This window comes from Centruroides sculpturatus, unplaced genomic scaffold (assembly GCF_000671375.1).
Source record: "Centruroides sculpturatus isolate CEXI.00-Female unplaced genomic scaffold, Cexi_2.0 scaffold40, whole genome shotgun sequence".
Lineage (NCBI taxonomy): Eukaryota > Metazoa > Arthropoda > Arachnida > Scorpiones > Buthidae > Centruroides > Centruroides sculpturatus.
The window spans coordinates 268,133-280,475 of record NW_019384602.1 but is presented as its reverse complement, the minus strand read 5'-3'; the positions used below and the strand labels follow the sequence as shown (position 1 = coordinate 280,475).

Genomic DNA, 12,343 nt, shown 5'->3' with positions numbered 1-12,343 from the left:
AATTTTGAGTAATCTAATAGTGTAAAATCTGTCCGAAGTGAAACCTGAATAAAACAAACCTGCCTAAGTGGAAAAAGTTCTTTAGAACAGAATGATCTTTTTATATTAAAAAGAAACTTGGAAACTGGAAAAAATATTAAGAACCATGTAATTTCAGTTTTACTGTATAACAGTTTCCAGCTGTCATTCACTGTATAACACTATGCAAACATTAGCCGTATGAGGACATTTTTATCTACCTGTTACAAGCACTTTTTAATAACAAGTGGAAGTTTTGATTCTTTCTGACAAACATTTGTATTGTACAATACAATACTCTCAATCGTTTAAGCAACAAAACGAATGTTTTTGGTATTATTAAAGACCATCTTCAGGTTAAGAAGAATTCTATCAAGCACTATAAATTCAATGGTTAAGAATGCAAGAAAAAAATATAAGTTTAGAGAATGCCAAACATTACAAATTGAACCAAAATAAAATACCATAAAATAATAAAAAATAAATACCAAAAGTATTTAATTTTTGTATTATTTGTATTGTACAATCAAATCCTGTTTATCCAGATTTCATTCATCTAGATTGGTTTGAGTACTCATTAGTATTTAAATTTTTACAATTTTTGTAGAAAATTTTTTATTTTTTCTGAGATTGTTTAAATGTTATTTATGAACTCAATACCTTAATATGTACCTATGTAGCATTCTTACATTTGTAAGGATAGAAAAAATTTTAAGGATTAAAATTACATAAATAGAAACATAAAAGTTACTTTTATGTTCATATTGTTTTCAAGTCAGTAAAGCACATAAGTTTATTTTCAATCATTAAAAAGTATTTTCAGTATGGAATTTTTAGACTCAAATTTCAGTTTATCTGAATTTTCATTCATCTGGATTGGGTCCCATTCCATCTGATCCAGATAAACATGATTTGACTATTATTATTTTATCATAATTAATTAAGTTTGTATTTGTTAAAACCAACAAATACAGTTTAAAAACAATAAAACTAAAAATGTTTATTTTGTTTTTTTCACCTTAACCATCTTTTATCAGAGACAAAGAACACCAAGGTTGTTTTTAAACTAAAACCAACAATAGTATTAAATCTGCCCCATTGTATTTTTTATAAAATATAATTAAATTTGCTTACTTTTTATACTTCATTTTCTGTAATGTTAGGTAAATGTTAACTGTAAAATGTCACTTGTTATAACTGCTTCTAACATTTCTTAGTAGCTTAGAAAGTACAGAGTGGAAATGTTAATTATTTTCAACCAAAATTTGAATTAATGAACATTATTTGAAAATTGTGTATAAAAAAAACATTTCCCCTTTAAGTTGCAGAAATATAAGAAATGAACAAAATTATGTTTTTTTGTTTTTTTTTGTAAATATTATAGTGAAATAGGTATGTAAACTTTACAAGTGTGACTTTTGCAAAAATGTTTTATATATTCCATCATATGTCAAATATATAAAACTAGTCTGACTGTTTTTTTGATTTCTACTAATTAAATGCCATCCCACAATTTATCCCATGTATAGTTCAGTTTATATTATAAATGACAAATTCAATAACAAATTTTCTAACCTGATTCAAGATTGTCAATAACAAGTTCATATATATTCATAACAACAAATGCATAAAAACTTGTATTAGACAAGATTGTCTTTGAATATCACTATATGCAATCAAGCTATGTACAGCCAATCAGACTACAAGAATTTATAAACATATTAGAATATTATGTGCATTTACTTTTCTTAATGTCCTTCATAAGATTTCTATTACTTTATTTTAAAGAAAGAAGGAAAAAAAAACAACTATTTAGTATAAAGCAAAGATGACTTCTCTTCTAGTCTGGAAGAGGTCATCTAAACACATATCCTATGAATAAGCTTTCTCTGTCAAATTTCAAAGAACATTAGCCAAACATGAAACAGCATTTTCAGTACTACCTAGTTTTCAAGTTGACAGAGCACCCCCTTAGAGAATGAAATTTTATATAATATATATATATGAAAAGGTTGAAAAGAATACAAGTAAACTAGATTACAAATTCATATAATTAATCTAAATTTTAAACATGTCTTATTTAAACTGAAATAAAAAAAAATTATATATAAATTAAATTATGAAACATGTATATTTGTAAACAAGTTATAATGATATAGCTGCCTATTAAAAAGTACTAGCTGCACATGCCTGGTAGTTGCAGCTAGTACTTTTAGGCTTATAAAGAAGTGGGGATTGGTGAGGTTAAGTTGGGAGAGATAAAAAAAAAAAACAATGGTCTTAGTAACTAAAATCTACATTTATTGATTTCAGCATTTAAAATAATGAAACCGCAAAACACACAAAATTGGTCAGGATACATTTAACAGGAGGTGGGACCCCAACAAGCTTGTCCCATAGACTTAACATTATACCTTTGCCATGCCCAAACCACTGTATCTTTCTCAAATCTCTCTTCAGTGTCATCACCTACAGGATAAGAACTTTACTTTAATATATGAACAGTATTTTTAACCCCCAGCTGTTCACTCAAACTAAGTCTGACAAACTAAAACTCTCTTCAATTAATGTATATATATATTAGATTCTTGAATAAAACAAGTTAACATTCAAAAAATAAATGTGACATATACAGTTAACTTTTTTTAAAACAAAACCTATTTCTATTAAATTTGAAAATATTTTAGAATACTAAAATACCATATATGATAATACAATACAATCTTCACTTTTGCTGTTTTGTAGCATTCAATATGGCAATAATCAATTTACAACTCCATGTGGTATTAAAAATGAAAATACGGAGGGGGAAAAAATTAAGGTATTTCTATATCCAATAAAAAAAAACCTTATCTGCAAATTATACTAATGTATGGTAAATGAATTAGTCTAATAATTAAATGAAAGTAAAATTTCTTTACATTATTTGATTATTTAATTTGAATCGAAGGCAAAAAACTACTAAATGACCAACAGATTAAACTAAGAGGTAATATAGGCATAAAGATTATTTACTGTCAATCTCATTTGTATATTTAACTTATTTTATTTGCTCGCAAATTTAAAAAATGTTCTAAAATAGAATCTCTGACATTCAGTAAAGCTTGATGTAGGCCCCTAAAAGAGACTGAAAACATTCTGTTTTGTATTTAATTCAAATATATATTATTTGCTAGAAGATTGTATGCATGGTATGTTAGTGTTTAATTTTAATAAACTTTAAGGTTATCTATGATAATATATTTTTAAAAATTTTTAATTAATTGTACTAGAATGTAGAAAAAATATTTAGAAATGCTATCATCTCATCTATAATTTCTGCATCTGAGTTTCTGATTTGAAACTAATCAAAATACAGTAAAATCCATTTATTGTAATCAATCCCTGATTACAATTGCTATAGTTATCAGAATTAGCAAGTCTCAAAACCTAAGTTCAAACACACTATAAAACTTTTCTTATTGTAATCAGAATTCAGTTATAGATATCATTATCTTCAAATGAATGAACAAAAAACTATCTTTTTGTGTTATCAGTATCAGTCAAATCTTTAAGTAATACAATTTTTAATTGTTTTAACATATCCTTTTAATGTCAGAGTCAATAAAATAAAACCTGAATTTCCACTAATTATAATCTTACTTATTTATCCTGCTTAATGTTCTCATTTGGTTATTGTTATCAGTATACCGTGTTTCCCCGAAAATAAGACAGTGTCTTATATTAATTTTTGCTCTGAAAAATGCGCTAGGTCTTATTTTCAGGGAATGTCTTATTTTTTCCAGGAAGAAGAATTCACATTTATTATTGAACAAAAAAATTCCCAAGTCAAACTTAGACGAGAGTGACGTATATCCAGTGTGTCAAACTGTCGCCTTTTTATAGTGTCAACATCGGACTCGATGACCAATTAGGGCTTACTGAACCGTAGCACTATGCAAATGTCATGTGGCGTGATTCCCGGCCGACCAATTAGCCATCACCAGCCGTAATGTTATGCAAATCTGTGATTCCCAACCTTAGTCTTATGCAAATCACGCCGTGTGGCGTAATTGTCTGCTGACCAATCAGTGGCTGTACTTTCAAAAAGCCAACGGCCACTTTCAACCATCTGTCGATGACCGTTACGACTAAAAAAAACTTCGCTAGGTCTTACTTTCAGAGGGAGGTCTTATATTTCGCAATTCAGCAAAATCTGTGCTAGGTCTTATTTTCTGCGGATGTCTTATTTTCGGGGAAACACGGTAGATGAATCCCAAAGTGTGGATTTATGGATTTAGATTCAAAATATTATAAATGTTTCCCTTTTTTTTTTTAATATTGTCAAGCTGAAATGAAAATAATTGTTGCAAGTGATTATTTATATTACGCAAAGACACAAATCATTTAAAAGATGTCATGGTCTTCCCAATGGATTTTGAAAACTGATTTTAAATATCTTTGCCAGGAATATAATTTAAATTCAAAAACTGGTAGACGAACAAATGCCTTAGCTAGGGCACAAAAATCTAGAACTTTTCTGCAGAAAAAAAAAATAAACTTATAGCCTCCTTTCTAAATTTATTCTTATTAATGATCAATTATAGAAGCTATCAGCATACATCAGACTTTAAACTCAATTAAAACATGTTATACCTAGGTTGATGTTAAACATTTAATTTTTTTATATCATACTACTGTGTATTTTATCAATTTAATATACATGCTGTAATTATTTGTAATGCCATAACCATTGAGTGCTAGTATTAACACTTTCTTTTCAGTTTGTTTGATTTCAAATCTACATATTTTTGCATGATTTCTCTTGTTAAATATATCTACTGAAGAGTGAGTGTGTTATAAACTGATATGATGTATATATTTGTAGATTAAACTGCAAAAAAAAATATACAATGGTATTTGTAGTACATAGATAATCAATCCAAAATTTTTTTTATATATATCAGCCCAATATTCTTAATTTAGCAATTATAATAAAATGAATTTATTTATTTATTTCCTGCATAAAAGAAACATATGAATAGAGAACTGCTCTAATGATAAGTAACAGATTAAAAAAATTTCTAGGAAATATTTCATTTTGAAACTAAGAAGCAACTATAAGAAAAATACATGCAATACAGATCATTTTTATTTTCCAATAACTATCGGAGGAAGTCATTTATGTTACTTAAGAGGAAATAATTGCAAAAAAATTCAAGTATTTAGTATATACAATTTTGTTCAAAAGCAACTTGTGGGAAAGAGAATTTTTGTGCAAATTTTCATTATAACATTTGTATATTTGCTCATTATTCATTTATTTTTTAAAACATTTTACAGTATTTTAGTGAACTGTTTTACTACCTTAACAAATTATTTATTCTGTTTACTTACTAAAAATTTTTCAATTATTACATCTACAGAAAAAAACATTATTTTCCTGCATAAAAGAAAGGAGCAGTAGGAAAAGTTCATAATAATAAAAAAAATTTAAGATTCATTGAATAATTCTTGTATTCTTCATTATATTAATGATTCTTACTCAAGAACCATTAAAATAATATAACAATAGAATAATAATTAAATTAAAATAGTCTTATTAATGACAAACATACGCTATAAAATTAACATTTATAACTTTCAACACTTTTGGAAAATATACATGTTTACAATATTCTTATAATATATTTAAATTACTAACTCAGGAAAATAATATATGTAACGAGTTTTCAGTTCTATAGTTCTAAATTTTACAATGCTTTATTAATCATTTTTAATCTGCCCCCAATATTAATTAATTCACTGCTCAATGAAAATTAAAATGCACAAAANTGTATTCAATATAGTGGCCTTCTGAAGTGTGATGTATGTATTTCTATTCAATTGTAATGTTCCCAGGCTTTTGTGTAGTGTGTGTGGTATCACACTTGTACAGGAGAGAACGACAGGTACAAACCCTTTCCATCCTCCACAGATGCCTTATTTCCTGGGCGAGTTCTGTGTACTTGCTAATTTTTTCAGTGCATGTGTTTTGTACATTGTGAGTGTTTGGAATGGCTATGTCTATAATGTGTGTGATTTTATTGTGTTTGTCAATGAGTGTGATGTCTGGTCTGTTGTTATTTCAAAACAAATAAATATTCAAAATAAAAAGATGTAAAATAAGTGATTTTTAAAATTAATTTATGATTACAAAAATAATGGAAAATGCAAATCATTGGCAACAATTTTTTGAAGTTTTAAAATTCAACTGTAATTTACTGTATTATTTTCTATTTGTATCCATTAAAGAGTGGCCTAATAAACTTAAAGAATGTAATTAGTGTTGTATCCTATATACAGTATAAATTTTGAATAAAGTAGTTTTTAAGTTGCATTATTGGATTGTCTCATCTTGTATATAATATTTATGTGTATAATCATGACTTTATGATGATAATGTTTTAACTTCTGAATTTTTTCAAAAATAATTTTAATCTCAATACCTCCTCTTCAGCCAGAATGTCATTATCTTCTTCATTTTGCCCATCTTCATCATAAACTTCATCATCATCACGAAATTCATCTTCTTCTTCTTCGTCATCACTAGTATCATTGGTGCCATCAACTTGAGTAATAGTTCTTACCTAGCAATTATATTACAATTTAAACAATATGAGAAAAATTTACTATCAAATATACAAAAAATATTTTATATTTGAATTTTCTATTATAATAAATGTTCCATATTTAACTTAACATTACATATACTTATAAATGATTAAAATTGCCTTACTTGTTGTGTTGATGTGTTGGCTTGTGTCACTAACTGTTTTTGTCGTTGATCGGATATTAATGTTTGATACTGAATACCTGCAATTGGCTGATCACCTGTAAAATAACAAAACATTTTGAATTGAAAAACATTTGAATTAAAAAACTTTTTTTTAAAATATAAAACAAAATCATAATACTTGTCTGCAAAGTGGTTGATTGTTGTTGGCCTGTGTTTAAAATGCTACCTTGTTGCAATGCAGCTTGTTGTAACAGAGTAGCAGCTACCTCTGGTGGTAAATTAGTTAATGTGGTAGGGCCCGACTATAATCAAAAAGAAAATTTGAAGTAACACATACATAAATAATAATTTGATTACAGTCATACAACCATATTAATTTTATTTTGAGGAATTTATGAACTGCCTTGTTTCAAATAATTGGTAACTACCATATTTTACAGCATACAACATGCACTCCCATTTCAGCACAGAATATTTAGGGAAAAAAGTATTTAGCGTGTTTAATTTAAGCCAACTCACACCTTTGGCACTCAGCTTCAATTTTTTTTTTTTTACTATATTCTGATTTAAAAAAAGTAGATTTAGATGCCACACTTTCATTTATCAGGAAAAAAGAGGCGTTTAAAAAAAAGTCATTAAAATTAAAATTTAAAATATTCATCACGAATACATGAAAAGTTTCTTAGCTACAGCAAATAATACTATTAATATATTTAATTAACAATAACATTTTTATTCAAGAGTTGGGCTAGATCGAGGTTACCTGTAGCTACTATATAGGCCATTTGGGTAATTCTTTAGCCTGTAGATGATCACAACTTAACATACAAGACACAAGGTGATTTTGTAGACTTTTTCTTTTTTGGCAAAAGTCCCATCTTATATGCCATAAAATATGATAATTATGAGTAATAATGCTAGTTTTTCATTTGAATACAAACAAATAATTTGTTTTTAATAAATAGTTAAAATTTTAAACTTACTACAACAGATTGTAGTCCAGCTTGAGATATCTGATGAGCAGGAAGAGTTATTGTTACTTTCTGTGGCATTGTGAAGGCAACAGTTTTCTGACCCTCTCCCTAATTACAAAAAGTAAAGTTGTAATATTAATTTTTTTGTACACTTTCCCTAACTGTTAATTTTTTTCCTATCACACAAAGATAGTTGAAATATTTAAATTATCATCTTCAATAATTTAAAATAATTTTTTAAATACATCTCCAATACTCAATGTTTTTGTTTTAAAAATATCAAAACAAAAAAATTTATAAATCAAAAACTTTTTATAACAACTATAAAATATGATTTTCAACTGATTAAAAAATTTTTTATTTAAAATCTTACCATATAAAGTTTGACAATTTGATTCCTGGATTATGTAAATTTATAAGAAACACAATATACTTTTAATATTTTTTTTTCAAAGTAATTTCTTTGAGGTAACTTCACATTCCTGCACTCCCTCACATTGTTGTTAGAAATATCTTTTTAAACTTTAAATCTACTGTAAGAAATTTCTTTGTTATTTGTCATATATTTAATGTTTTCCTCTACCTTCAAATCACTTTTCTTTAAATGTCAATTTAATTTTAAGAGGCGAAAGATAGTCTATATGAAAGAGAAATCAGGAGAGCAAGGACAATGATTTAGTTCTATAAGCCTATGCTTTGTCAAAAACTTGATCACAATAGATAGCAGCTGTGCAGTCATAAAGCAGGAAGTAACTCCTTTTTTCCCCAATATTCTTTTTTTGATGAAGTTTTTGAACTGAATGATCCAAACTTTGTGCATAATATTCTCTACTCACTTTTTCTATTGGAACAAATTCCACACAAATAATTTCAAATGTTTTTAAATTTCAATTATCATTGGTTATCTGTAGTATTTACTGTCTTCGATATCCTCTTGACAGTCATTCAGAACAATAGGGAACATCATTGCCACACAATTAAAGGTTCATGTGCTGGAATTAGCACTTAGGTGTGAAGTAGTAGTTTCCACACAATTATGTTATAAATCTGAAATTTTCAGTCAGATTTGTTCTATTTGACTTGCAACAACCTTTATGTTTATTCTTTGCTCCATAATTAAAATAATAACAATATAAACAATATAAAACTTCTGAAATGACTAAGTCGGAATGATGATTGATATGAGTTTATAGAAGAAAACAACTGTATTGGTCACAATCATGGACACATTGACTCTTGCATCTGTGCACTTTTGTATACTTAAAATGGATTCAGTCTTGGAATTAAATTACCAAACTTTGTAGGAAGGGGAAAAAAACAATTTTAGATTAGAAAAAATTCTTTACCTATGGATCCTTTAATTAATTAATTTTTACAAAAAATTAATTAATTAAATGATTTAGAACTGAAGATAGTTTAATATAAAAGTATTCCATTTTCAGATAATAATTGTAATAAATGTTTACAGTTTAACTATTTTTATAGACAGCTCATGACAAAATCGATTGAGAGAGAAAGGGATCAATCAGACTTGCCAATGACTTCTTGTTACATTTATTTAACTTATGGTTAAATTCAGCATATTCACATCAACACAATTTGCAAATGAATTAAAATAATTGGCATTGATCAAATACACTGCTTTTAATATACTTATTTATCCTTATATTGAGTACATTAGTAATACATAGAATATTTATGAAATTTTTAAGCTTTCGAAATTTCAATTTTGTTTTCAACACTAAAGATTTTGCAATAAAATCATATCTTTTATAGATAAAGAGAACAACAAATTACTATTTAATTTAGTTGGAAAATCAAACAAACCATGCAATCATGTTTTAACAAAATTAATCAGTCAAGATAAATTATATCCATCTTTTGATAATTAAAAAAAACCTAAAACACATCTTACTAAATTATCAAAAGATTTATGTAACTTGAGTTGTTAATTTTATTTTAAAAAATCAAACAGTTACTTAATTTTTAATTATTAGCATTTTTAAACTTTTAATCTTCTTTAAGAAGTAATAATTCTGAAAACATTCAATTATAAATTCAGTTATAGTAAACTAAATGTTGGCATTTTAATTCTATCCAATAATTTTTGAATATTTCAAATAATGCACTCTCAATATTTATAATATAAATGATGGTAAACTTTTAAATTGTATTCTCTTGTATGCAAAAGCAATGAAGCTGTCATAATTAGAAATTAAGCATTTTAATAACATTAACAATTTTGATTAAAAATTTAAATTTTACTTTTATAACAATAGAAGAAACATTTTTGAAGATATTTCTAAAATTATATTAATATTTCTTAAACATTATTAAATGTTAAAGATCATCTTTAAAAAGTTCATTTTCTGTAAATAATTACATTTACAAAATTCAAATCTTATATCTTATATGATATTTATACAATATACATTGTTATCAAAAACTGATAATACGGTGAATATCACATAGTTCGGACATAAGCTGTTGAAAAAATAACTGTTTATTTATGGGAATTATAATCTTGAATAAAATGTAAAAGATATACATTCAGCAAGTTCAGCATTCACATTATCTACAAAAACAAGTTTATTCAGAATTATAAAAAAGTTTTCAAAAGGCAAACCCTATCAAACCCCATTTATCTGTATTGGTTTAACTAGTCACTTCTTTTTCAATTTTTACACATTTAGTGGGAAATTATTCTTTGTGATATTCATGAGAACTGAAACATTCATTATTTACAGTCTTAATGCATACCTATGTAGCAATCTCACATTTGCAATGATAAAAATACATATTGTTTGTAAAAATATATGTACAGAGTAATTTTTATGTTCCTATTATTTTCAAGTCAGTTAAAGCGAGTAAGTTAATTTTCAATCGTTAAGAACAATTTTCAGTTTGAAATTTTAGACTTGAATTTCAATATCCAACTAATTTTGATTATCCAGATTTTCATTAATCTGGATTGGGTCTGGTTCTATTTGATCTGGATAAATGGGGGGTTTTTGACTCTAGAAATTTTAAAAATTGAAAGAGTAAGAATAATATAAAAAGAAATTTTTTAAATTTACATTTTATCTAAATTGTAATAATTTTTAAAACAACTTATAATGTTAACAAAAGCCTTAATAGTTTGAAGTATTAGAAGACTTTAAAAAAAATTATATTTTTTATGTGAGTCAATTCTTTACATTCTTTTTACAGTCCAACTCGGAAGTAACAGCAAAACTGGCTTGAAGATATAACTAAATCTTTGTCAGTGTTTTGATCATTTTTAATACAATTAAAAAATTTACACAAGTTAAAAATGATCAAAACGCTGACCTTTTATTGTAGTATTCAGCACTTTCACAATAAAACACCAATTAAAAATTTCTCACAATATCTACTGTGTCTTGAAGCCATAATATACCCAAAAGGACCAAGACTCCAAGAAGTCAACTATTATGGCTTCAAGACATAGTAGATATTGTGAGAAATTTTTACTCAGTGTTTTATTGTGAAAATTCCAAATCCTACAATAAAAAGTCTGTGTGCATTTTTTAATAATTTACATTCACTGTTTTATGAAGATTTAGTTATATCTTCGAGCCAGTTTTGCTTTTACTTCCAAGTTGGACTGTAAAAAGAATGTAAAGAATACTCGAAAAAATTATATTTTTTATGTAAGTCTTCTAATGAAGTTAATCCTGGTTATGTCATTATGTTGTTTAAGCATTAATAGTCTTTTATGGTCTGTGTATTACTGTATTACTACTACTGTGTTCTTTAGAATTAAAGCACAAAATTGCTATAGAGAACTTATCACACAAGAACACTTGTTTTGATGGAAAAAGTAGACTTTATATTCTATTTTTTTTTACAAAAGGAAATGCATTTCTGGCCATTTGTCCTTCATCAGTCCTCAATGTATAATATGGTAATACTAGAATGATAGTTATTCCAACAGTCAATCATTAGACATCATTCCAGTTTTACCATATTATACATTAAGGACTGATGAAGGGCAAATGGCCAGAAATGCATTTCCTTTTGTAAAAAAAAAATAGAATATCAAGTCTACTTTTTCCATCAAAACAAGTATTCTTGTGTGATAAGTTCTCTATAGCAATTTTGTGCTTAATTCTAAAACATAGGAGATAACAAGGAGCAATCAAGTACTATTATTATTCTGCTTTTATATAAATATAAAAGAATTTCAGATATATTCATAGAGAAAACTATTCAGTAATAAATTTGTAAACAAATGTAATATTTTAATCTGTTAAAACTTATTGTCTTATTTATTTGGACTGATATTTTTGAAATCAAAACAGTTTACTTTAGAGATGTAAATTCAAACAGAAAATATTTTTTCTAAATAATTGCTTATTTGTAATGTTTTAAATATTTAAATAAAATACTAAATTAAGAGAAACACATTCTGTTACTGACATAAGTGTTCAAATGCTATTTGTAATGAGAATTTCCCAGTGTCTAGACTCAGATACATGAACCTTCATTTCTTTTATTAATTATTAATAGCAATTGTCAACTCTTCTAAGATTCTAATCGGCATCATTCTGGATAGGGCAAAACAATTAAAATC

General features: G+C 26.3%; 1 protein-coding gene across 1 annotated transcript in view; it reads right to left on the bottom strand.

Moving 5' to 3' along the window:
- Nucleotides 1–12,343, bottom strand: part of LOC111625063 (TFIIA-alpha and beta-like factor) — a 54,372-nt gene that overhangs the window by 6,085 nt on the left and 35,944 nt on the right. The window contains exons 5-8 of the mRNA XM_023368094.1: nt 7,759–7,857; nt 6,954–7,077; nt 6,776–6,870; nt 6,486–6,626 (exon numbers count right to left, since the gene is read on the bottom strand). Coding sequence (XP_023223862.1) covers nt 6,486–6,626; nt 6,776–6,870; nt 6,954–7,077; nt 7,759–7,857 — 459 coding nt within the window. The remainder of the gene's footprint in view (nt 1–6,485; nt 6,627–6,775; nt 6,871–6,953; nt 7,078–7,758; nt 7,858–12,343) is intronic.